Raw genomic sequence first — 25,969 nt, forward strand, 5'->3', positions numbered from 1 at the left:
CCCGACCTGAATCACGCTTACTTCAAATTGTCTGTGCATCTGACCTCCCTTCTATATCCGACATCTCGCATCCTTTCCGGCAAGATTCCAGCGTTCTTTGATCCGATCGCTCAGTTCTTAGCGATTTAAGCCTATCCTGAATGGTTGCGTGGTTTGAGTGTCGGCATGGTGGAGGAAAAGGTGTTTACCCCATACCGGCCCCTTCGGCCCCGGTTTTACCGCCGACCACACGTCTGCTACGTTTCTACATGCAACGAGCAAGTGACATATATTCGGCGATGCATGCGATGGCGAGGCCATGGCATGTTCGGTATTGTAATGTAGACGGTCGTTCACTTATACATCGTTGGGTACACCTGCCTATCCTTGTTATTATCGTCTCTTGTGTATAGGTCAACCATTCCCTTAGCCGGACTCTGATCGACTTGTCTGTTGACCATTTCCACCCTCTCCGCCTTCACCACAGAGAACACGCTCAACTCATCAACTTGCGCCAGAAAGAGATCCTCAAGATGCAGGGCACATTACTAGGCAACGAATCTGAGACTCGCCCTTTACTCTCGCAGAACAACTCGCCAGCGGCAGATTATTCCTCTCACCCTAGATCGAATTCGAACAGACAGAATGGCGCGCATGCGGCGCTCGCCTCGGTCGAAGAGGAAGACGCGAACAAGCTAGCGCTCTCGAAAAGGCCGGTCACGCCCTTACCGAAGTTCCAGCTGTTCATAGCTTGTTTCGTGAGAGTGACGGAACCGATCGCGTTTATGGCTTGTTTCCCGTTCATCAATCAGATGATCCTTGAGTTGGGCATTGTCGATGATCCTAGAAAAACTGGGTTCTATGCTGGACTAGTGAGTGACGCCAGCAATCATACCTGATCAGGCACCTTTGATGAAGCTGTCACTGACTGTATGTTCGTGCTCATAGATCGAATCGATCTTTGCATTGGCAGAATTGTGCACTGTTTTCCAATGGGGAAAGGCGAGTGATCGATGGGGTAGGAAGCCCGTACTGTTGATCGTGAGTGATATATCGGTCTTTTTGTCAGAGCGGAATACTCATCATGAAATCTGCAGGGATGTGCGGGAGCCGCGGTATCCTCGATTCTGTTTGGTTTCTCTACCACTTTCCCCATGATGGTCTTGACCCGGACTATCAACGGTCTATGTAACGGTAATGTAGCTGTATTGAAGAGTGTCATGTGAGTGATAATCGTTGCGCGCTTTCGCCGGTCTCAGGCGAGATAGTTGCTGATGACAATGCATGCAGCTCCGAATTATCCGACGAGACGAATCAATCCGTTGCTTTCTCCTTCTTCCCCTTGTCCATGGCTATCGGCACCATCCTCGCCTCTTCCATCGGTGGATATTTCCCTCACTTCGCTACCCGTTTTCCCGCCGTCGGTGACGCTATCCCGTTCATCAAGAAATACCCTTACTGTATGCCATCGTTGGTAGCAGCTGCTTTCCCGTTGATCAGCGGTATCGTCGCCTTTTTTTTCATGAAAGAAACCCTCCCGCCGAAGAAAGCACCCAAGCCTAAACCCGCTACCAACGGGGGATACCGATCGGTCAACGGTAACCAAGTTGAAGAAGAAGAACACGAGCACGATGAAGATGATGAACCTGCTGTTGGATTCAGGGGTCTGCTTACGGCGGATATCAACAAATTAATGGCCTCTTTCGGGTTGTTACAACTGCAGGGAATCTGTTTCTTGGGATTATTACCTCTGTTTTGCTTTACGCCAATCGCAGCTGGTGGTTTATCGTTCAGAGAATCACAAATCGGTCTAGCGATGTCTATCAGAGGAATAGCGACTATTCTGGTTCAGTTGATCGCCTTCCCTTTCCTTCAAAAACGAGTTGGGACGGTGAGATTGTATAAGTTCTTGGTATTTCTGTTTATGCCCGCCTTTGTCATTTTACCGATCACCAATGTGTTTGCGCTAAAACACCAGACTTGGGCAATCTGGACGGGATTGGCGGCCAGTATGGCGCTGTACAGTGTCGGTAATATGGCTTTCGGTGAGTCTGTCTACCTAATCTTCAGTGCTCAACAAGTGTCTTGGATTATGGTTTGGCTGATGATTTCGATGGTTGTCTGGGATTAGCTTGTAATTTGATCATGGTCAATGACGCTGCGCCCAACAGACGTTCACTCGGAGCGATCAATGGTGAGTTATCAGACTTTCTTTGCCGGGGCCTCACATTCCAGGGAATAGAACGCTGACAAATAAGAGTGTCATGCTGGGCAGGTCTATCACAAGCAGTGTCTTCACTCATGCGAGCCATTGGTCCCGGATCAGCTTCAGCCTTATTCGCGTTATCGGTGAACCGACACTTATTGGGCGGACACTTGATTTGGCTTGTCCTGGGATGTCTTTCGGTCATCAGTATCGTGGCTGCTATGATCCTCAAGAGTGATTATAGGCAGAAGTCGATCTAAACCAGAATCAGGGCTGGTTGCGGATCAGATAAAAGTAGATAGAAGAGGTAGAAGGGGGATCCATGCACAGGCGTAAATTTGCATTTGGATTCCGCTGAGCATTTTCGTAAATGTAGATTACAATGCATGTATTACGATTTATATGATTCCGCTAATCCAGGCTAGAACGGAACCGCGCGTATGCCTCCACCTTGAGAGGTGTAGAGTGACCACCTGAGTCCAAGCACATGAACGCGTTCTCATCACAGCACTTGCACTGGTGATCGTGAGTGAGAGAGATCAACATCCCAAGACCGAGCACCCAGGAAGCAAGATGAACAGGTGAGTTGATACAGTAGAGCTGATCGCGATTGACATTCATGTGCTGAATAACCGACCCGTCATGCCAGGATCCCGATAGTCTTGGTGGGTCGTGTAATAACACATCTGACCGGAAGAAGGTACATGCGTTGATGTAAATGACTGCGCGGTAGACAATAGACGAGATTGAGTGAGTGCAGTTCCGTGAGCAGTCATCAACGAACGGATCGAAAGCTCATTGATCATTGATGTAAATGACGATCAGATATCTGCTAGATCAGCTGGTGCGTTTCCAATGTATTACTGCGATTATTGCTAGCCTGGAATTGAGGTAGAAGTCGCTGATAATATGTGGATCAGCCTCCCCCGGATAAAGACGAGGAGCCACTGGTGAGGAAATTGAGGGAGACGCTGAAAAGGTCTTTGGAGGAAGTGAGGAAAAATGCCGAGTAAATCCTGAGTGAGTGCCCGCTAGAAGTCGAAGGATATACATGCCAATTGCATACGCTTGGCCAAGGATACAGATACGAATGCATACGTTTAGCCGATTAGTCTTCTATCAGATCACCTTCGAGGTAGAATACTACCATGGGACTTGACGCGAAGCTAATCGCGCAAAAATCTCAAACAAGGAACCCCCTCCGACATCGACATCGATATCCACTTCAAACCCATGCAGTTTTCTGACCAAACGAGGCCAGGCCCAGAAACCGCGTCAAGTCCATCAGTCAAATTCTTGTGCACGGTATCTGGCCAAACTTCTCAAGGACTGTGTTGCTCGGGCACCTACACCTTCAGACCTATGCCCTGTTGATCATGTGCGACCAGGTGTGTTAGTACCGCCTCATAGGGGGGAACGGGTATCGACCCAGATGTTTCAGATGTCTTATTTGAACTAGCCTCCAAAGGCGATTCAGCAGATCCACGCGCCTCGTCAGGTGATCCTTGGGAGTATTCATGTGTCATGCGCGCGTGCAGCGGCTGGGCATCGCAAGTAGATGGGGAAACGTATTGCACGGGCGCAGGAACCACTATTCCCGTGGTCGAGGATGATGGGTCGAAGGGATCGATGAACACGATTTTGGGAGGAGAAGACATCTTCCTCTCTAGATTGACTGGAGGATCGATCTGCTGTGAGGAAATCTTCGGACCGGACGAGCGTTGTACGGGCTGAGAACGTGCTGTTCTGGAGATGGGGATGGTCATGCTGAATGCCGCTCCTGCTTCAACGATCTGGGTGAGGATGGACGAGATGGGTTTGATGAATTGGCTTTGAGGAGGGACGAGCAGAACTCGGGGGTCAGATCGACAAGTCGTAAAGCTCACTCTGTAATTTGCGCCTAAATCAGTTCTCTCTTTGATCGCGCGCGTCATCTTTTATCTACTGACATTCTTTCGCGTCGTTGAAGTCCGACTGAAGTTCTCAGAGTCTGATGAGATGTTTCAAGTTGGTCAAAGGACACTGACATCGAAGGGCCAAGTCATGATGGCAGTACCGTCCTTTCGTTTAGAGCAGCATAGACTTAGTCGCAAATACGGTTTCGTCGTTGTATATAGATCAATGGCGCGTTCAGCCCATGCTTGTCTGCAGCAGATCGTATAGTACTAGAAGTAGATTGCATTCGCTGTGTAAGATGCTGTGATTATAGGTGATTGGGTCAAACGCTACGGGCTACTATAGATACAGTTGATATGCACTATGACACAGGAATTGTCCATGCAATACAGTTTGGATATTATCACTTCGTCGCAACCGCTTAGTTGGCTTGGTATAGACCCCAAGCGATGATGACATCGTTCAACAAGGAAAGGTTGTAAGGAGTGACGTATGGGTTGGAGTCGGTAAGAGCGATGAAGGAAGTACCGTTAACAATTCCATCATCGGTGTTATTGAACACGACGCCTCCCGGTTGGAAGGTGTATCCAGAGTAGTTTCCGGTTTGGTTGAATTCGGTGTAAGTGGCATTGAGTTGGTTGATCCATGCAACGTACTGTTTGATGGAAGGTGGTCAGCCAAGGCAAGCGACGAGTGTCAGAAGCGGTTGGTCTGATATATCGACTCACCTTAGGAGCAGTAGGGTCAGTAACGTTGCCACCGACCGTGGTGTTGTAAAGACCATCGTACGAAACATTGCCCTTGGGTGCTTCCCATGTGATTTGGACTTGTCTTCCTGGCTCAGTGAGCGAAGTTCTGTTGTGGGAGATAGCAGCATTGTATCCGTCCACAAGCAAATTGGCATCGTTGGTGACGTTCAGAGCGGGGAAGATTGGCCACTCGATCCGAGGGTTCTCGGCAGGACAAGAGATCAAGTATGGTTGGAGCGATGTCCAAGCCATAGCCTGGGAGATACCGGTCTCGAAGTAGACGGGCATGGGGAAAGCTCCAGCAAGTTGTCTGAAGGCCATTTGTTGTCGAGCTTCAGTGGTGATCGACTGGAGCAACAATTGGGCAGATGGTCGAGAATCGAGGTGCGGTAAGAATCCATATACACCCGATTCACCCCTGTGACAGGGCAGTCAGCATCCTTCACGACGGTCTCAAATCGAAATCTGGGACGTAGACTCACCATCTGGTCAATCGTTGGCAGAAGTTGACGAAGTCTCGAACGGTGTAGAAGTCGTATGCGTAGGTACATTGCTTAGCGGGGGTTCGGCCGTAAGCTGACAAGATGTTGGTCAAAAGAGTAGCATGGCCGACTTCCTGCAAACAGGTTCGGGGATCAGTATCGCTCTGAGATATCCAAACATGACGGTGGTGATTGAGGGAAGACTTACTTGGTTGGCCATGAACTGGATCAGAGAAATCTCCTCCTCATTGATACCAGCCGCAGCGAAGTCCTCTACTGAGAAAGTCCTGACACCGTAGTTGAACAAATCAAGTTCTATCCATTCTTGGTTCAAAGCCAAGTTGAGCGATTGGAAATCGACTGTTGAGCATCATCGTAAGTACAAACAATGTGCAGAGCGGCAAAGCGGCAAATTGTATGCGTGAGACTCACAGTCAGTCATGGTGTGGTACTCTGGCGCGGTGTCATTGGGTCGGACACCTACACCACCAGCGGGGACTGGCGCAGGGGCAGCGTTGGCGAGAACAGCTGCGAAGAGAGCAGTGATGGCTGATTTGGTGAATCGCATTTTGTCAATTTTCCTTCAGTAAGTACTGGTTACTTTTTGGCAAAGTGATTAGGAGATGAAGCAAGGTTATCTCTTCCGTTCTGCCTTATATACTTTTCATGGTGGCCAAAAGATCGAGCAATGAAATATTGTTCGGCAGCTACGTTCCCATCACAGACTTCCAGTAGAACTGATCAATTAAACAATTATCATACGCCGTCATCGTCATAATACCTGAAAAGTCGATTTGAAGCAGAAATCCAAAGGACGTAGATCGATCCAATAGCAGATGTACAAAGATAAAAATATCTCGGATGTTTTTAGCCTTGCTTTCTGTTTGCAAGTTCTGCCTATCGGATACTTTTCGACCGAAACTGCAACATCGATGAAGTCATGATTGCTTTGAACCGGCGAGTGACTAACTACGCTAACCCAGACCGTTATTTTGGTGGGTTCAGAGTAGTCTATATATTCTCTTCGTAACATATGGCGAGCGATACGGCATCCGACCTGATTGATAGATACCTAGGTACTTCCTTTTGAATGGGCTACACCCCACACATTTTCATCTGCTGAGAGTCAGATACATGACGAGTCAGTCTGGAAAAGGGTAAACGAAGTAGCGTAGTCTTCCCGGTATTCTCGTGAAGCTCGAATCAACTTAAATCAGGCGTGTCGAGGAAGGTGAGAATTCCAAGTGGATGACGTCGAGCCGATTTGACGTAGATCGAAATATGGGCGGACCAGATCGCTGGAATCACTTTCAGATCGGTGGAGGTGAATTCATTCGTCTCGCGTGGAAGCTGAAACTCACGTGGTTTTGGAGCTCAGAAAGGTGGAAGGTGCCACTCTTCAGACTGCCGTCCATAATTCCGTGATTCTTTTACATCGGTTGTGACATTTCGGAATATTTATTACCGAAACCGGGGAAATCACATTGCATGATCAACCAATCATATGTTGCGGTTGGATGAGGTAAGCGATGAAAAATCAAATGCGCATCACAGGAACTGCCAGGTATGGATGGGGATTGGGTGCAAAGGCAGGGAGGAATGTTGAACCGATGACAAGCGAAAGAGAGAGAGGGGGGGATGTCCCTTTTGCCACTGGGCATAAAGACTCCAAGCGTAGTACGAAAGAGAGACAACAGACACATAATCAGAACCCGCTTAACCCCATTTTATTCCTCTTTCCCCCTACCACTAACTGAATTAGCATCTCCCTCTTTCTGCCTGGTAAAGTACAATCCCCCAGCGATCTCAACCCTCTCAATTACTTAATAAACCTGGAGTAATTCCTATTTTCGTATTCCTTTGACCACGCTTTTTCCATCGTTTGGGCTTGGGAATTTGAGACGAGCTTAAAATACAAGCAAAGTTACATCACATCACTTCACATCACGATACCATCCCCCGGCAAAGCGCAGACACGAGAACGAGCACAGTACACATACCTGTACGTGAATCAAAGTGAGTCTTAAATAAACTATTTGGTTATCTCTCCCTTTTTCCCTTAGCCTTTTTAATTCCTTCCATACATCGAAGCTTCTTGGGTCTCAAGCAGATCTCCCTGTCTTCGACACTACCTCAGTCCGGTCCTGACTCATCTTACCACTTCTGATTGAATTAAAGCCTGACCGTTAACCCGACTACGAAGCCTTTTTTCCCTTCCTCTCCTTCTTGCCCTCAACTCACCGCACCGCGCCGCAATCCACTCGATTATTCGATTTCGTCTTTCCCCCTCCTTATCATCCTCGTTTCACTGTTTTTACTTCCCGCGCCCAGACCTGGGACTTTAGACTCAATCACGTTCCAGTCTGGTTCCATTTCCTTTGCCCCATTTTCAACCTTTACCACGGGTTTACGCCTTGGTTCCTAAGGATAAGGTCTGACCATCGAATCACCGCTTAGCCATCATACTCCTTTACCTCATCGATAGCCAGCTTCGCCAATCCGCCTAATAGTCCATCGCCCTCTTCGTAGCCTTTTGATTTTTCCGACGTTCTTTCCCGAGAAGCTTCAGGTAAGCACTCATTCTGCCCTTCCTGTCTTGCCTTCTGGTTACCCCGACATGAAACTCCTTTTACCTTCTTGGACTTTTGCCGTCATATGCTTTGCTTGCGACGCATCGTGTCAGAAGGTCACGCACCCGTCCTCCTTATCTTATCATCACGCACATCATCCTTTCCCCCTGCCGATCAGGTTTCTCCTCTTTGCTTGTCCCTTTCTCCCCTGATCCAGATAACGGCTGCCGGATAGACCATCCTATACTCTTCGTTGTCATTCCCCTAGTTTAGGCTATCACTAGTGAATGAAATCATCACAGTTAATGTCTACCACATCCATCCCTCCTACACGCACCATTGCCCGTGACACATGCACCCCGACATCTAGACATATACCCTCTCATTCATATGTAGCGAATGAAGGCTGATCATTTGCTTTTATACTTCAAATGCTCTTGCGCGTCTACCACTCTGTTTTCGGCATCTACTCATTTATTCAAAATGCTTCATCTTCGGCTTCGTTGCACCATGGTCTCCTCTCGTCCCGGCTCATTGCTCTCAACCGCCCTTGGCCACCGCCTTTCCCGCTCCGTCATTGACACTCTTTGCATACCTAGGCTGTAAATGCAGAGCTCGTCTGCGGACTATCCCAGTCATAGCCACAGTTGGGCGAATGTAAGTGGACGACTTGGCTCCTCCTTTGAATTCTGCTGTTTGTCGGAGTTCGAACTCGTCTCTCCCAGGAAGACCGAGCTGATGTTCATGTTCTTCTCCCTCTGATCCGAATGCAATCTGTCTTTCCTCGGCTCCCCGCACTGCTCTGACCGATCAATCCGCCGCGTGTGTATACGCCTGTGTTTTAACAGTCAAATCAATCCAACATGTATACAGGAACTCATCAACGGTCAAGCTCAAATCCCCGCTCGTATGGCCAGCAAGACGTGGCATCGTTGAGTGGTCGAAGGGATGATGGCTCGTCGCAAGGGATGTATGGTGGTGACGACGGTTATAACGCTTACTCCCATGCTGGATATGGCAACGTCGGCGGATATGGCGGATACAATACAGGCATGAAGTAAGTCACGACTCCAGATCTGCCCTGAATGGATGATTGATCGATTCACGTTTTTACAGCCTTGGAGGGTACGCTGCCGCTTCTTCTTCTCCGTCAGTTCCATCAGGCTCGCGCCGAACATCTGGCCCCAAGCTTGGTACTCCACCTCAAGCCTCAGCCACAGCGACCAATCCATCGCCGTCATCGCGTTATTACCCATCAGCTCAACCGCCAACTGCCGAACAATCGCCCTACCAGCCATCATCAGCTCCACCTCAAATCTCAAGCCATCATCACTCAAGTATGGGCGGACAACCACAAACAGCTCATCCTTATTCCGGCCAATACCAGCATTACTATGATCAGCAAGGTCATCAGAGTTCGGGACAATGGGCCAGCTATCCGTCAGCATCTGCTCATGGCTACGCGTCACAACCAGCCGCTCCTCGAAACAGCGCGAGCCAGTCAACAACTACGCCCACGATGCCTCAGAGCGCCACCATGGGCGATAATCATCACCGATCATCCGCTTCGGGCGGTATGTACGATTACTCAAACGCCAACTCAGCTTACCAGTCATGGCCGACGCATGAGCAACCTCGAAGTACATCCGGGCAGCAGCAAGCTTGGCAACAGCAACCGAGCGCATCGTCGCGCCAGTCCCAGTCTCAAGCTTCTCAAGCTACACCGATGCAACAAGGAGCGTGGCAAGGCTACAGCAGTCATCCCTCCATGTCGCACACGATGCCACCGCAACATATGGCTAATCCGCAGTATGGCTGGCAACCGCAGTGGAATGGTCAACAATACGGTTATCCTCCTGCGCCGGCGCACACGCAAGGCAGTCATCAAGCTGGGCAACTACCTCCTGTTGCTCACGCTGCTGCTCCTGTCCACCCAAAGGAGAAAAAGCCGAAAAAGGAGAAAAAGGAGAAGCCACCCAAAGCTGAAAAGCCGCCGAAGGAGCCCAAAGCACCAAAACCTCCTAAGAAGGCCAAGCACGAAATACCGGAAGAATACGCTGGTCTCGGCAAAAGACCTATGGAGTCCAGTACGGAGGAGGAAGTAGAGGTCAAGAAGGACGGTCGCGGCAGGAAGAAGGGGAAGAAGGAGGAGAAGGAGAAAGAGAAGATACCGAAAGCACATCCCAAATCTCACCTCCATCCACCCCGTCAAGCTCAATCGGCCTGGCAACTGTTCTTTACCGACGAGCTGAACAAAGCGAAAGCGGCTGCTGCTCAAGGCAACTCGCCTGGTGGTACACCTCATCATGCTAAGCTGAATGTTGCACAAATCGCCAAAGATGCAGGAATAGCTTACGCCACGCTTGGTGAAGAGCAGAAGAAGTATTATGCTGAGAAGGTTCTCGAAAGCAAGGAACAGTACATCAAGGACTTGGCAGCTTGGCAAGCCACTCTGACACCGGAAGACATCAAAGCCGAAAACGCGTTCCGAGCACAGCAACGTAAAGAAGGCAAGTCGAGGAAAGGAAATTTGAAAGATCCCAATGCGCCGAAGAAACCTCTTTCAGCATACTTCTTGTTCTTGAAAGGCATCAGGGAGAACGACGATATCCGAGCCAAAGTTTGGGGCGAGGAATCGGAAACGACCAAGCAGAGTGTTCTGGCTGCTGAGAAGTGGAGGAGTCTCTCAGATGACGAGAAGAAGGTGAATATGCTGCACGAAGCCCATAATGAGCATAAGCTGATTCTTCATTATCTATAGCCGTACTTGCAACAAGCCGAGAATGATAAGCAAGAATACGAAGCTGCTCGTAAAGTTTACGAGGACGAAGCTGCGGCCCGAGCCAGAGGTGAAGATGTTCCTCGACGACCACCCGTTATTCCTGAATCTTCGTCTCACCCCGCTCCTGCGCCGACCTCGCTTCTTCGAGATGACGTAAAAGCGTATGTTCCGGCCATTCATGCGTCTTCCGATCCTGCCAAAGCTTCTTCGCCAGCTGGTGACGGCGTTCCGTCTTCTGATAACAATTTCGCGGGTTTTGAGAATCCTGATCAACCCGGATCAAGTGAACATACTCCTGCACAAGGCTCCGGCGACTTCGAGCTAGACGAGTTCAAAGGTTTCACTGATCCACTGCAGGATATGGATCTAGCCGGTCTAGAAGGTATTGCCGCCAACACGACGGATAACAGTGAACCTCAATGGGATGAACTGCAGAAGTTGATGGGAACCACCGATGATGGATACGACAACTCGTCTGCGGAAAGCAAAGCCGCTCTTACTGGCGACGGTGTCTCCTTTGCACCCACTATTGGAGAAGCGCAAGCTGCCAATGGCACGCAGAATGTCGGGGCGAATCAGTCAGAAGCTCAGGTCCAAGCAATTGCAACTCAAGCGGAAGGCGTTTCAGTTGTTCCTCAGACTCTGCCGCAGGTGAATCAAGGAGGGTCGGGTGTTCCGACTGAAGAGGTGAACGAGTTACCGCCGGCAGGAGTTCCTGCGGCTGACGATTCGAACGTCCTTACCGAGGTGCCAACCACGAGGAGCGACGAACAAAACGTTCAACCTACTGTCAACGCCGTAGGCAGTGGACCCGTTGTAGATGGTGTATAAATGGAAAGGAGGGGGTTGATCTAAAGTTGTCGACATCTTGTTCTTTCTTTGTTCACCATCTCAGTAGTCACTTTATAATATTGATTTTGGGCCAATTTCGTTTTCGTTCTTCTGGGTTAAAGGTTAACAGTGAAGTAGAGAATACAAAGGTATAAGAAGTATAAATTAGTCGGATAGAATAAATCGGAATGGAAGACTATAGTCCACGGCCCTCTATTGGGATCTTCGCATGATGCAGCTATACAGTCATACAGTCAATACAGTCATTCGTTTGCACGTTGTCACAGTGAAGGTTGTTTGGATCCGGCGAGAAGTCCAGAACAGGGTTGGAGCTCCTCTTACTCGGAGTCACCCGAAACCCTCGGACCGTGACATCCGAGCTCTCCAAAAAGGCGCTTGAATTCATTTTCGTCCATCTTCGCACTGACAGTGAGACGCGGGTCAGTCTGCTTCTCAAACATCTCAGAGGGATCGTCTGCTCCTCAGAATTCGGGTAGGTAGGTAGGTATATGATGAGGGGGAGATGCGCTGCGCTTCATTATCTCGAGGATAGATGAGATGCTTTTCCGGATGGTACCTCGGCATGATCGGCAAATGCCCTGAATTTTTGAACTAAAACATCGGATTTGTCCGTATTGTCGGGCACGTATCAGAAGATTTTTGGCGGGTGGGATTTCCCTCTGAGGGGGGTGTTCGGGGTTGATTGTCGGTTTCTGGGTGCTTCTGGGTTTCTGGTTTGGGTTTGGGTGGTCTGGACTCCCATATCCCCAGAGATCGTTGCTTCAGCGTTGAATTTGCTGTTATGGTCCAGACATCTTAACGAGTCAACTGTTGTACCAAATAACAAACTCTTCCTCTGTGTTTGTCTGTTTTATTACCATTCTAATCCCCACTTCACTAGATCAGACATCGATTTATTTGGCACATCCCCTACCTTACACTCTCTAAAAAGCCATACTTGATCAATACCGACCTGTAGTAAGGCCGGCCTTCAATGACCCAACGCACAGTCCAGCCTTTCATCCGATTTCTGATACCTAGATACACCATCTACCCTTATTCGCATAACCGATAATGTCCAGTCCCAATGTCCAAGCCAATACCAATACCGGCCACACCGGCTCGGACAACGATGATCATCGCGCCTCGCCTATCGTCGGGCCAGGGGACAGCGAAGAACGCATCGAGGGTCAACAGAGTCATACCGTACCTAGACTATCTACTATAGCTTCGTCGACTGCAACCCTATGCATGCCGGATGACACCGAATATGCCCTGTCCAGCAGCGATGAAAAGGTCAACGATGATACCGATGAAAACGCCAAGACCAGCTCTATATCGACTGCTATTCCGAATACTTTGCCCAAAGAGAGACAAACACGTCAGAAACCACGAAGTCAAAGTACATCGACTTTCAACAATCGGAACCCTGCGCATCGAAGCAATACATTGCCAAATCGACATCGAAGTCAGACTATCGCCCACGCTCAGTCGGTGGCTGGTGCAAGTGCGAATACGGGTCCAGGGGCAGGTATCGTTTATCGGAAATTATCTCTTCGACGCTCGAACACGTTGGTAGATGATGGTCCACCACCGCCGATCCCTGCGCCAGGTGATGTCGTAGCTGTGCTAGATCCTGCTTCTGTCGGGGGAGGAGGTCCGTTGAAACGAATTGAAACTGCCCGAAGCGAGCGATACGAGCAAGAGGCAGCGGAAAGATTGAGACTACAACGCGAGATTAGCGCCTCGCCTCGACCAGAATCGCAGGGAGGGAAAGGAGGGATATTGAGAAGATTTAGGTCAGCCTCGAATACTTCTATCTCAGGCTCGAAACGACCTACTTTCAATGTACCTCTTGGATTACACGATCATCATGAGCATCACGAACACGACTCAGAACAGGATGAGGAAGATGAACAGCATCACATGTCAGGGTATAGGATGAAGAAACATAAACCGACTTTATCGCCTACGCACTCGAGAAGATCATCGGCTGTGAATACACCTGCGGCTCTGAGTGATGATGGGAAAGAAGATGGATATTTTAGTTCCTCGTTTTCGGAGAAAGGTTCGAGACGTAGTAAAGAAGATATCGAAATGCAACAACAGCAGAGGATCGATATTGCAGAGCATGTTTATCCGGATGGAGGATACGGATGGATCGTCTTGATTTGCTGTGTGATTTTGGCGGGATGTACCATGGGGTGAGTGCGAGGCCAGTGATTGCAATGCATCTTACTGCTGGCGGATCCGAGCTGATGACCCTCGTAAAGCTGGAATATGAACTATGGTGTTTTCCAAGAGGTAAGTCAAGCCCTCGACGACTGTGCTCTGTGCTCTGTGCCTAGTGCTCAGTGCTCAGTGCTCAGTGTTTCATGGCGTTTTTTTGGTTCGCATCTGCGCTGACACCACTGCTTCGTGCTGTGCTGAACAGTATTACGCCACGAATATCTTCACGGATACCAAGACCGCCATACTCATTTTACCAGGTTGTCTGAATGGATTTGTGAGCTTTTAAAAACTACTTAGCTGCCCCGAGAAATGATCGGACGCTGCCAGATGTTAGCTGATGCAGTGAGTGGTAGATGATGAATTGTTCCGCGTTCTTATCTGGCAGAATGGGAGATCGGTATGGTTTCAAGGTCAGTGGAAGGCTGCGAGACCAAAAGGGATGATTGACTGATGACTTCGATCTGATCTGTACTGATCTGATCTGCAACCTCCCTTAGCGAGTTTTATACTCCTCAGCCGGATTCATGTGGCTCGGACTTTTCCTGGCTTCATGGTCTACCAAATTATGGCAATTGATCTTGACCCAAGTGAGTCGGTTCAGACCCCGAGTCTCGCATCGAATCAGCCACAGCGTGTGCGCTTGTGATGGTTCTTTTAATGCTTGCCATGGCTGACAGCGCATCTCGTCATGTTCCGTCTGAAAGGGTGTCATTTCTGGTTTTGGGCAAGGTCTAGCTTTGCCGCTTTTCATGTCTTTGCCCTCGCAATGGTTTTACCGACGCCGAGGTCTAGCGAGTGGAATAGCCATTGGCGGTGCAGGTTTAGGTGGAGGAACCATCACACTTGTGGCTAGACAGCTACTTTCTACGGTGGGATACAAGAAGACTCTATTGTAAGTTCCGTTCGGGAGTGAAACCCCCTCCATCGTACCCCTTGTTCTGCTTGGTGGAATAAGAACGACTTACTCACTTACTTACTCACTGACTTATTGTGACTTTTGCAGAATCTTGTCATTCGTCGAACTGTTCTTCATGCTTCTTGCGACTTTCTTCCTTCGGACCCGACCTACGTCCCCTGAAGCTCGAAGCGGCAAGACGGCGCCTTGGGTCGATAAGGATGTGGTCAAGACGGGGGCGTTCTGGAGTATCATGATTGGTACAGTCGTCGGTACTACTGGATATGCGTGAGTACTTGATCAAGACCTCCGGATGATACATTAAAGCTAATGCATGTGACATTTTTCGATGCAGAATGCCTTTCGCGTTTCTGGCACAATACGTCCGAGCGAATTTCCCTATCTCGGATCCGATCTTGCTCGCTCTGTGAGTGGCTTCTTATGACCGTCGTCTCGCCTCACCTCTCTGCAACCCCTATCGATCGATCTACCCACTACCTGGATCATCCTATTGTCCATACCGACGACGCTGATTCGTTTCCGTCACATTCGACACACAGACCAACGACCCTCTTAGCCTATACACTGTGTATCGGTCGAGCCCTTGTCGGCTTCGTAGCAGACAAGATCGGGCCCATCAACACGTACATCCTGGTATTCACCATCTCAGGGGTCGTTCAATTCGCCCTTTGGTTAACGGCAAAAACGTTTGGCGGGGTACTGGCGTTCGCGGTGATGTTTGGATTGATCGCACCTGGTTTCAGCGGGATATTACCTCAGATCATCGTGCAATTATTCGGTCCGGCCAATTTGGCTACTAATGTTGGATTGATCTTACTCTCTGGAGCGTAAGTCGTGCACAGCTCATCCTTGTCTCTATATCGTGCATTCCGTATCATATGACATCGTATCGTATCGCATCGCACTCTTTTCCGGATGGCTTACGGTGAAGACATTGTGCTGATCATATGGCTCGCCGCGGATGGTATAGTCCCGGTAACTTGATCAATGGACCTATCGGAGGAGGAATATACGACTCCACGGGACGAACGACCTTTAAGTATACGATCATCTTCGGAGGGGCTATGCAGATTGCCGGAGGTGTCATAGCTTGTTATGGTGCGTTCATTGAATTGCCGCCTGATCAGGGGAAGGACACACTGCTGAATATCAATGCGGTCCATCACTCGCAGCGCGATACAAGACGAGCCGCAAATTCCTTGTCAAGGTTTAGTGAGCAATTTTGACCGCACTACGAAGATGATTTAAGGACACTGTCAGACCGATATAATGATCTGTCAATAATAATGATCGACCCCAGTAATATAACAGTCGATGCGACAAATGCATATAATATAACATGACATGACACGAAGATTGCAATCGCAATTACACAAAATACAACATTATTCGACAACATCAGAATCGCATGCCTGTTGACCCGCGTGTGTAATCAGTCACGCGGCGCCATACACAGACGCGGAGCTATTTCCTAGCTCTCTTCTTTCCTGCGATAGAATGATCCACGCTGTTGACCGGTAACGACCTCTTGGCCGTTTGATTGGCTCCGGCATTATTGGGATGACCCATGTCAACCAATCTAGACTCGATCATCCTCCTCACTAAAGCTTCTGCCTCTTCCGGACCAAACTTCTCTTTCTTGTTGCCATCTTTACCATCTTCATTCCCGGTCATACTTCCGCCACCACCTCCGAACACAGATTTGAGTTGATTCTGCGGTTGTTGACTCTGATTTTGATTCTGGTTGGGATTATGAGGATTACGCATGGAAGTAGGTTCAAAGTTCTCCCATATACTATACAGGCATATTATATCCTGGACGCAAGCGAATAAGATGTTCAGGTTCACCTGGAATCCAGCTAGGAAATTCGCCGCTGAATTAGGAGGCGGATCTATACCTAACTGTTCGTTGATGGTGGTTGATGATTGGATGGAGTTCAGTTGCGAGGACGAAGAGGTCGTACGTGTTCGTGAGGCCGAAGAGGAGTTCATAGATGTGAGGCAGAATGCGATGTATATGGCGGATAGTGAGATGATATATGGCGGGTAAAGGAGATGGACGTCCGTGCGATATGTATCGTTCAATATGAACCTATCATCCCATTGTTGTGTCAGCTGAGCCGAATCGCAAGGGAAGGCTCAACGTGAGACGCATTAATCAGAACTTACCAGGAGATCTGTAAAACACCCTCATCGACTTCTCCAATACCGTCTGTAGATCCCCTGCCCATCAACCGCCTGACCCTCTTAGCTTCCAGCTCGTTGTCTTCATCTTCGATAATATCCTTATTACCATTGACACCTCCAATACCAGCTCCAGACGAAGGCGAAGGCGAAGGTTTCCCTCCAACGCCGACGGTATTCAGGGAAGATTTCCGAATTTCCTCGTCCTTTTTCTTCCTGATTTCGAGCTCTTTCTTCTTGATCGCTTGATCTTCCTCGACTCGACTGAGAGGGAATTTGCCTGAATCCGCAGGCTCTCTCCCTGTCATATGCAGTAATGCTCTGTACGGATGAAAGATGACCAAGTGAAAATCAAGATCCTCCAACAGATAAAATTCCATTTCCCCCAATTTGTTGGTTTCAGCAGGGAAAAGCTTGATGTTGTACTCTGCGAAGGTGTAAAGTCAGCTTCAGGTTCAATTGCTGAGGAGATGTGGAAGATGTAAAGGGTATTCTTCACATGAGAAAAGCCTCAGCGACGATGGACAGACATTGACGTCGACAAGCGTGCCCAAGTCCTTACTCACCATTGAAGACCACCTTCGCTTCGCTGACAACGCTCTTGATATGCACAGGCGTCTCCTCGACTTTCGCAGCGACGAACAAACAAGCAGCCAGGACCAAGTAAGGGTTCGTCTCGCATATACTGTTCTTGAGGTAAAACCGCTTGAAGAAAACACAAGCTGTTGCGATCGGGATTTGACGCAGTAGTAACCGTTTGCCCAGTTTCTGGATTAGCTGAGCGAAGAAGATGTTCAAGCAGTAAAGCTGTTTCGGCGTGCAATATTGGAGGTCTACCTGCCGAGAGACCAGTAGTGCTGGGCGAGTAGTGAGCCAGTGTAGACAGTGGGAGGATGACCAGAAGGAAGATGACATGGTATGGTGCGAAGATGGGTCGGACGGGGAGATAGGGGACTATATGTCGGACAAGATACGCAGAATCATCGCTTCTTCCAGATTGAGTTTCGGGGCGCAGATGAGATAGGGGACTGTTCAGAGATCGCAAGTGACTGATTGGAATTGCTGTGAGCAATTGTAAGGATCATTGCCTAGTATGCGCTCAAGATATCCACCTGAACCTTGCTTCCTTCGAAGCCGAGCTCGGGCCAATGAAAGTGATGACATCAACACTCTAACCCTCGAACAAAGTTGAATCCAACCGAGGATGTTGTTGGGTTCCAAAGAGGACAGCAACAAAGCATACCTTGCATAGCCTTCGTCTTGCATTTACGCGAGACAATTTCATTGGCTGAAGACATCGGAATCTCAAGAGTGAGAATCACCCGAAACGGTATCAGCTGACCGACAATCATGATGGATGACGGGTATTCTCATCAGCAGAATTACGCCTTCCCCGTTCTCCCTCAAGCTGACCTCGAAAGGGTTGCTCAGGTGGGTCAATGTCCAGTTTCATATTTCTTCGTCGTATCTTTGTAATACTACACGGCACTTGGACTGACGATATGATGCATTCTCATGACAAAGACTATCTTACACCTCTTTTCCCCATCCACATCCTCCAATCCGGACTTAGCGAAACATCTACAGCATGAATTACAGCAAATCCAATCTGCGCAGGAGGCTTGGGGTCTGATAGCTGGCTTAGCGGGTCACGAGGTGCGTTTTTGAGTTACTGCTGCCTCCGTGGAGGGACGAGATGCTGATATCGTTACCGAAGGACCCGAATGTGCGATTCTTCGGTGCTCACACAGCTCAGGTCAAGATCTCTCGAGATTGGTAAGTCTGGCTGTATGAAGAGCTTGCCTGACCGGCCGAAGCTGACGAGATTGAATAGGGAGACTCTTCCTGAGGATCTGAGACCTGCATTACTTCCATTACTCTTGAGCACGCTGGGAAACGCTATAAATCCGCATAATCAACATTCCTATCAACCCGCAAATGGCGTCGTAGTCAGGAAACTATTCGGATCCGTGAGCTGTCTTGCTTCCGCGGACAAGGGATTGAAAGCTTGCTAATTAACTTGTTTGACTGATAGCTCGCATCCCTCCTCCTACGTCTCGCTTTCCCGCACTTCTTACATCCGATCTTGACCGTTATACAGACCATCCATTCCTCTTTCGCATCTTCGACAGCTCTCCCGCCGTCGGCTCCTGGATCAGGATACAATACTCCCGGGTCGTCGGGGCCAAGCCATTCTACCATACTCGATGATGTTGCTCCTCAGCTGAAACATCGAGCAAGGCTATTGGCACTGGAATGGTGTGCTATCTGTATTGAGGAAATCGGCCGAGCCGGCTTGGCAGAACACCAAAGGTGAGTCTGCATTTTCGCCATGCGACCCGATCCTGCATCGCATTCCACTCGTGCTCATTTTACTTTCTACAGGCAGCCACTCCGGAGGCATATTGAGAGTGATTTATCAGTGGTGGTCAGCGCGATTACGGATGCAATGACGGGCGATCCCGGTCTGAGTCCGAATGAAAGGCTGAAAGAAGCTGAAGCGGCATGTAAATGCGCGGAAAGCTGGATTGATTGGGGTTTATCGCCAGAGTAAGCTTGTTTTGTATACACTTCCGAGCGCAAGCTGACGCACTGCTAAAAATAGGGAGCTGAATATCCTATTACCGGCCTTATACAATCTCCTACCTATGCCTGCTGCCTCCTCAGCTTTGGTCGAAGTGCTTTCAGAAAGCATATTTAAGTACGGCAAAGGCACAAAGATTCTGACTGAGCCGATGCTAGCTTGGATAGTTGGTCCATCGGGACAAGCGCTAGTAGCATCGGCAGATGGAGGTATGCTCTAGCGGTATATACCAGTCCTCGCCGAGGGCCGTAGCTGACATGCCGTCTTCCCTTAGAGCCATCGGAGGAGGTCATCGGCTTCACGAAGCTGCTGGCAGCCTTGGTTGAACATTCTTCCGAATGGCTTGTTGCCAGGATACAGCAGAATGATGTTCAAGCTTTCCTAGGCGTCATACTGCGTCTGACAGGCTGGCAGGGCTTAGGAGGCGCGGAAGAGAATATCAGCGAAGTAAGCTCTGGTTGACTGTATGACTTTGAGAAGATCTGTGATCATTGATTGGGCATCTCCCTTAGCTCACATTACCGATATATCCGTTGATTCAAGAGGCGATAATGGATGCCCCGATGTTCTCTACACCACAGGATTCGTCACCGGATTGGGCGGTCGCGAAGAATTTCTTCAAGGAGCTGGTACAGGTTACTCGCCGGAAAGTCAGGTGGCCTGGTGATGGTGAGACAGGTGGAAGTCTCGGTGGATTGGACAAGGAGGATAGAGAAGCATTCGATAGCTGGAGAAGAGATGCAGGGGAGGTCATTGTCGGAGCGTAAGCGTTTTTGTAATGACGCCTGTCGGGTTTGAGCTAATCTATGATGTAGGTACTATATACTGCGCGATGAGATGCTGGGAAATTTGACGAATATAGCAGGCCAACAAGTGCAAAGTGGGGCAGCATGGCAGGTGAGCTAGCTTGCTGAAGCAAAATGGGAACAACAGAGGCCTTACTGAGGGGTTGGGACAGGACATCGAAGCGACATTACATTGTATCCGCTACTCTTCGGAAGCCGTACCATTAGGCGAGGACAAGAGTCTACCCATACTTTTCGGCGAACAGATACTAGGCCAATTGGCTCATAGACCGATACGTGGGAAGGGCGAAGAGAGGCTGCGTTTGACTGTCGTCTGTCTGATTCGTGAGTCAGTCGGCCTGTAGATCAGCGAAGTGTTCTGACACGCGAATGTAGAATCGTACGAAGAATGGTTCAAGTTTCACCCCGCCCACTTACCACCTGTCTTGTCATACCTCGTTCCTTCCCTCACTTCGTCTTCCACCATTTCTCGATCGGCAGCAGATGCCCTCAAAGCCCTTTGCGATATGTGCAGGAAGAAATTGGTGGAGCACATCGGTGCATTCGCTGAATTGCATGGCAAGATTGGTGACCTAGGTGTATGTTCTAGCTTACTCGCCGATTACAATCTCAGCTGATCAAACGGGTTTGTAGGCTGATGAGCAGAGTAAAGTGATTCAAGCCATAACCAGTGTGATACAAGCGTTAGCCCCTGCGGATGCCATTGGGCCAGTCGAGGTACGTTAGCTAGTGAAATAAGTGACGCGAAAGCTGATGATGGGCAGGGGATAATATCGCCTATATTGTCGCGGATATCGCAAGCGCTACAACAATACTCAGTCGATCCGTCCAACGCTCAAGCAGCGTTACTACAGTCCACTGGGTCTCTTACCGCCTGTTTCAAAGGTCTATCCCCTTCGGAAGATGAGATGTTTGACACGACAGACGAAGGGGACGAAGCTGCGCGGGAAGAGGCTATCAGCCGTACGAGGGAAGATACGCGAATAGTAGAACTTAGGAGAGGAATCGAAGCTGCTGTGGAAGGGCTCGTAGGCGTTGTCGGGCGGGGTGAAGGTGACGTCGAAGTTGCTGATGTAGGTCATGACCCAATATAACTTGCAGGATTTTCCCTTGATGCTGATCGTTATTATTCTTAGGCTATATCGTCACTGCTGAAACATGCCACTTTATCATCATCAACGCTAATATCCTTATCGCCTCTACCACTCCTCTCGCTAGTCTGCATGGCTTGCGAGAACTCTCCATCGGCATTATGGATGTCACTGGCTTCTACCCTGACACTCAGAGTGAATGCGCCCGTGACTAGCTTCGCGAAGAAATCGGAGAAGAGCGAAGCGGTCAAGCGACAAGAGGAGGACGAGCAGGTGGGCAAGTGGAACGTCGTGGGAGATGTCGCTTCGAGATTGGTTGTTGTGGCTGGAAGATATCTTGATGGCGAGGGTATGAAGGAGGTATGTCCTCTGTTATTTCGATATTCATGCAAATTGCTAATCACATTTTGTCGTAGCACCCTGATGTAGTGGAAGGATGGTTCAAATTCTGCTCCTCGGTGAGTATCATCTGTATGGCAGCGTTCTCTAAGACCAGCTGATATGGGCGTCACCTCATGTAGCTCGCCTCTCGATTCCCTGGTGTACTGTTGCGATTGCCGCCTCAAGTCGTAGAAGGGTACATGGCGATAGGCTTGATGGGACTCGGCACACAGGAGAGGTTTTCTCTCAAGGCAGCTTCGGAGTATTTCGTGAGTCTTGCTCGACCCGATTAAAGACTGAACTCATCTTCTTCTGCCTTTTCGATGATTACTTGGGCACCGTACTGATTTTCAAGCGTGATCAGGTTGCATTACTAGCCAATACTCGATACCCTTCTCCGCTCGAACCGCTCTCGGAACCACTATTCGCTCATTTCGGTCCGCTGATCTTACGAGCATTACTACTCTGTGCGGGCAGTGAAGGACCCAGGTCTGTTATACCTAACATGGCGGAACTACTGGCTGCGCTGGTAGGTAGGGTCAAAGCGAGCGATATAAGTGGATGGCTAGATGGGATTCTCAGTCAGGTAAGTGTCTCCTGTCCTCCTCCTCAGCTGCGTGGAGTATGTTCAAGAGCTGAGATGGGCTATCTTGGTGCGTGGTAGGAGGGATTTCCTGATCCTAGAGCGACTCCTGCTTCTAAGAAGAAACTGAAGGAATCTATCCTGAAGTGAGTTTGCTTTTCTCGCCTCCGCATACTTTTTCAGGGGTTTTTGAGCCACGGAATGGCAGTGGCACGGCTGATGCGATCATTTATCGCAACTTAGATCTCGAACAGCCCGACGGATGAGAGAAGCATTACATGAGTTCGCATTGGTTGCTAGAGGTCTAGATGGGACAACATACGGTAATGCGACCGCTGTATAGCAATCTGTCTCACAATGCTTTAACGGGCCTCATGCATTACATTGCATTGCATTGATCATACTGTACAACCATCAAATGTCATATTACATTCTTCCGATGACTCCTCACTCCTCCCAATACCTTTGTGGAATTACAGGAAACCACTTTCCCTCATTGCCCGAGTCAACGCGAAGACGCTCTTCTTAAAACGTTCTATTCCCTCCCATTCGCTCTGCCTCTTAAATGAACGGACACTTTGTTCTTGGTCATGATCTTGATCTTGATCAAGGTGAATCCATTTCAATGTCCCATTCAGCCCGCTGATCAAACAACCTTCTAAGAATTCTTGGCATATTTCGATTGGTTTCACATTTTTGTTGACGTTCGGCTCGGGCTCGCTCGTATCTATGCCGGTGTTGGTATCACGAGACGGAGACGGAGTGAGTGGCTGATATTCGACTTCCAGGAAGATGGACGTCGCATTGGGGTTGGGTAGGATGAATACCTTTAATCGTAGTGTGTATTCTGGATTGGAGTTGGGCTGGAACGCGGAGACGGGGAAGGGTAGGGCGTTGAATGTTAGGACGGTCAGTAAGAGGGACGAGCCTGGAAGAGGGGTTGGAGTGGGTAAAGAGGACGAAGTGGTTGACGCGGTCTAAGGTAAGGCGAGGCAAGGGTTCGGCATTTCATGTCAATCAGTATATTGAGCTTTTTTTTCTTGTTTCTTGTTGGCAGGGCTGTATAACGGAGAGCTTCAAGAGGAAGGCAAAGGAAAGAGAAGGGATATATGCGAGCGATGTGACTCACAGCTTTAGCGGATTTTGTATAACCCATTACGAACGGACTGAGCAGACTCTGCAGAAGAGGTTGAACGTTGGAAGTGGGTTTGACTATTAGACATTTGAATCGTGTGGGTTTACGAGTACGAGTACGCCTTTCTTCCGCAGGCGTCTTCGCTGCTGCATCTGCACTAGCATTAGGAGGAGCATTGTTCGTCTGTGTCTGTGGTATTGGTATTGGTGTAGAGTCGGATGCGGGGATATCGATGATTTCGAAACCGTCGTCGTCTAATGTATCTTTATCAATCTCTATAGGTTGATTCTGCGACCGAGGAGTCTGCGTGGAATGTAAATCGGGTTTCAATGTATTTGGAGTTGGCGTCGGATTTGAGGATGTATTGGACTGATTTTGACCTTGATTTTGACTTTGACTTTGAGCCTGAGATTGATTCTTGACAATCTTTTGAGTCGCTTGTAGGATATTACCAGAGATCACCGACCGATCGTCTAAGAATAGATACGTTATATCATCTTCGTTCGTTTCGCTTCTACCATTACCATTACCGGCACTCTTATTGCTATTGCTGTTGAGGGTACTTTGATTTTGGCCGGGAGGAAGAGGATTGGGCAATGTATTGATAGTGGTCAGATACCGACTTGTACGATTGGTATTGGACGGGTCGGTAGATGAAGAAGGGAAAGATGAGCGGTATGTACGGAATTGTACGGTTGATCTTGAGGGTGTGTGCAGCTAACCCCAAGTCGTTGGTTGAAACTCGATCATCAGTGGCATGAAGAGAGAGGAAGAAATGTGAGATGGAAGGGATTGGTACATTTTGAGACGATTCTCCTGGCTCAGACTCACGCTATAGCTCTCGAGGACTCGGGGGAGGACGATATCTGCCAAGGAGATCTGACGGCCCGGTGGAGGGGTGTAAGACCAGTGAAGTTGTCTGGAAGCGTGTGAGCGCTAGAATGCTAAAGAATTCGGCGACGTGAGAGCTCAATACGCACAATGTATATCCCATCTTCTTGCTGCGCTTTCCCCTTATGTTTCTGTTGGTCCCAAGCGAATCGGTACAGCTGGGGAAAAACATGTATTCTTAGTTGAACGAAAGATGTAGCTTAAGTAAATTCCAATCAACTTACCTTCCACGTCATCGTATTTCCCTCTGCAGTTCCTGAAAATCAACATTGATAGTGCAGAATTGACGCGTCAAAAGGTCGTCTACGGTATTACTCACTGAGCATTCTTCCACGCATATCGCTGACAGATTCATCAGGCTGCTTCCCCGTTTGCGATTGCGCGCCAGCATAACAAGACAAGCAGGCGGGCGGACTGCGGATAAGCTGGACGACATCGCTCAAATCCCCGCGACTTCGTAATCTCTCGCTCTTCACTCTTGATCCGCTCAAGATGAAAGTAACGATCAAATCGTACAACTCCGTCGCATACTGGAAATGGGATATATCGTCAGACGAACCTCACAAGATACATAAACACCTGGATTTGGAAGATATCGAACAGGGATATGTGAATCTGGATACGGATGATCCGAATTACGCGGACGACGACGATGATGATGAAGAGGTCTGTGGGATCTGTCAGAATGCCTTTGAGGGGTGTTGTCCGGAATGTAAGATCCCAGGAGATGATTGTCCGCTGAGTGAGTATCCAGCACAAAACGCCGCATCCAACTCATCTCCGCCATTCAAGACAAGGTTTACCGTGTATTTGCTGATTGGTTGGATTTTCCATTGGGTAATGAATCTTATTTCTAGTCTGGGGAGAATGTTCGCATGTCTTTCATATGCACTGCCTCTTAAAATGGATAGATACGGAGAGCTCGAAACAACAATGTCCGATGGATCGTCGGCCGTGGGGTGAGTACGATACATGGTGCTCAGTGAGTCGGAATCCGGCTAATACTGCTCTCTTCGACAATGCGCAGTCACGGCGGATCGTAAACCTGATAAATTACCAACGACGACGACGGGCGAGCCAGTGGCACAGGTCGCACCTGGCCCATTACCTACAGAGGAAGAGGGCGGGGTGGTGATGTTAGCTGATTTGTCGGGTGAGGCTGATTTGGGCGAAGACGAAGAAGTGTCTGGTGTAGGGGAAAGTGAGGGGGAAATGGAAGGGGAAAGTATGGAAGTTGATGGACACTGATGTCGTCTTTTGCATCGATCAATATTACATTCTGCTATTTCGTTTCTGTTGTATACATACATCATACTCCATCTGTTGTACTCGTAGCCTATCCATGCACTCTGCATGTCCTCCGCCTAGCATAGCATCTCATCCACGCTGGGGGTACGCAGCGTAGTCAATGATGCTGCTTTGGCCGGATAGTCGGTAATTTCCGACGGAAAGAGGGTTTGTGTTTGACGAAGTGAAGCGTGTTCGCTCATGTCAACCCATCTCACAGCCTCATCACAAAATACTCATACCTTGGCAACACCCAAACTATCTTTGATCTCATCCAGTGATCTCAACTGAACCGCACACCATATGTCAGGTAGCTGATTAGAATCCCAGTCACGCTGTACACTGTCTGTTGACAAAACCCGACCGGCGAAGTCACTGAATACA

General features: G+C 49.0%; 9 protein-coding genes across 9 annotated transcripts; 5 read left to right on the top strand and 4 right to left on the bottom strand.

Annotated features, from left to right (window-relative positions):
- Window positions 1-512: 512 nt before the first annotated feature.
- Window positions 513-2,445, top strand: I303_100213 (uncharacterized protein; the record flags this gene model as incomplete). Its single annotated transcript, XM_018403586.1, has 6 exons — window positions 513-851; window positions 928-1,020; window positions 1,077-1,201; window positions 1,270-2,024; window positions 2,111-2,173; window positions 2,255-2,445. The coding sequence occupies 6 exons, from the start codon at window positions 513-515 to the stop codon at window positions 2,443-2,445; spliced, it is 1,566 nt and encodes a 521-aa protein (XP_018266240.1).
- A 1,086-nt stretch (window positions 2,446-3,531) lies between these two features.
- I303_100214 (uncharacterized protein) lies at window positions 3,532-3,951 on the bottom strand (the record flags this gene model as incomplete). The annotated part of the gene is made up of 1 exon (XM_018403587.1): window positions 3,532-3,951. The coding sequence occupies one exon, from the start codon at window positions 3,949-3,951 to the stop codon at window positions 3,532-3,534; it is 420 nt and encodes a 139-aa protein (XP_018266241.1).
- Window positions 3,952-4,502: 551 nt separating this feature from the next.
- Window positions 4,503-5,880, bottom strand: I303_100215 (uncharacterized protein; the record flags this gene model as incomplete). The annotated part of the gene is made up of 5 exons (XM_018403588.1): window positions 4,503-4,736; window positions 4,810-5,248; window positions 5,313-5,446; window positions 5,521-5,672; window positions 5,745-5,880. The coding sequence occupies 5 exons, from the start codon at window positions 5,878-5,880 to the stop codon at window positions 4,503-4,505; spliced, it is 1,095 nt and encodes a 364-aa protein (XP_018266242.1).
- Window positions 5,881-8,745: 2,865 nt separating this feature from the next.
- On the top strand, window positions 8,746-11,495 carry I303_100216 (uncharacterized protein; the record flags this gene model as incomplete). The annotated part of the gene is made up of 3 exons (XM_018403589.1): window positions 8,746-8,939; window positions 8,999-10,586; window positions 10,644-11,495. 3 exons carry the CDS (start codon window positions 8,746-8,748, stop codon window positions 11,493-11,495), a joined length of 2,634 nt encoding a protein of 877 aa, XP_018266243.1.
- A 1,074-nt stretch (window positions 11,496-12,569) lies between these two features.
- Window positions 12,570-15,856, top strand: I303_100217 (uncharacterized protein; the record flags this gene model as incomplete). Its single annotated transcript, XM_018403590.1, has 11 exons — window positions 12,570-13,699; window positions 13,769-13,799; window positions 13,930-14,001; window positions 14,081-14,137; window positions 14,225-14,314; window positions 14,432-14,619; window positions 14,731-14,910; window positions 14,978-15,049; window positions 15,183-15,470; window positions 15,614-15,741; window positions 15,816-15,856. 11 exons carry the CDS (start codon window positions 12,570-12,572, stop codon window positions 15,854-15,856), a joined length of 2,277 nt encoding a protein of 758 aa, XP_018266244.1.
- A 251-nt stretch (window positions 15,857-16,107) lies between these two features.
- On the bottom strand, window positions 16,108-17,742 carry I303_100218 (uncharacterized protein; the record flags this gene model as incomplete). The annotated part of the gene is made up of 3 exons (XM_065968070.1): window positions 16,108-16,735; window positions 16,813-17,254; window positions 17,394-17,742. The coding sequence occupies 3 exons, from the start codon at window positions 17,740-17,742 to the stop codon at window positions 16,108-16,110; spliced, it is 1,419 nt and encodes a 472-aa protein (XP_065824142.1).
- A 435-nt stretch (window positions 17,743-18,177) lies between these two features.
- Window positions 18,178-22,615, top strand: I303_100219 (uncharacterized protein; the record flags this gene model as incomplete). Its single annotated transcript, XM_065968071.1, has 20 exons — window positions 18,178-18,258; window positions 18,352-18,483; window positions 18,545-18,603; window positions 18,662-18,797; window positions 18,863-19,140; window positions 19,213-19,377; window positions 19,433-19,620; window positions 19,686-19,858; window positions 19,924-20,174; window positions 20,227-20,308; window positions 20,370-20,541; window positions 20,593-20,795; window positions 20,851-20,934; window positions 20,982-21,290; window positions 21,354-21,668; window positions 21,725-21,766; window positions 21,830-21,958; window positions 22,054-22,275; window positions 22,354-22,418; window positions 22,516-22,615. The coding sequence occupies 20 exons, from the start codon at window positions 18,178-18,180 to the stop codon at window positions 22,613-22,615; spliced, it is 3,186 nt and encodes a 1,061-aa protein (XP_065824143.1).
- Window positions 22,616-22,745: 130 nt separating this feature from the next.
- On the bottom strand, window positions 22,746-24,401 carry I303_100220 (uncharacterized protein; the record flags this gene model as incomplete). The annotated part of the gene is made up of 4 exons (XM_065968072.1): window positions 22,746-23,249; window positions 23,402-24,124; window positions 24,239-24,326; window positions 24,388-24,401. The coding sequence occupies 4 exons, from the start codon at window positions 24,399-24,401 to the stop codon at window positions 22,746-22,748; spliced, it is 1,329 nt and encodes a 442-aa protein (XP_065824144.1).
- A 389-nt stretch (window positions 24,402-24,790) lies between these two features.
- Window positions 24,791-25,546, top strand: I303_100221 (uncharacterized protein; the record flags this gene model as incomplete). Its single annotated transcript, XM_018403594.1, has 3 exons — window positions 24,791-25,040; window positions 25,156-25,257; window positions 25,326-25,546. 3 exons carry the CDS (start codon window positions 24,791-24,793, stop codon window positions 25,544-25,546), a joined length of 573 nt encoding a protein of 190 aa, XP_018266248.1.
- Window positions 25,547-25,969: the final 423 nt, after the last annotated feature.

The sequence above is a fragment of the Kwoniella dejecticola genome, chromosome 1, assembly GCF_000512565.2.
Source record: "Kwoniella dejecticola CBS 10117 chromosome 1, complete sequence".
Lineage (NCBI taxonomy): Eukaryota > Fungi > Basidiomycota > Tremellomycetes > Tremellales > Cryptococcaceae > Kwoniella > Kwoniella dejecticola.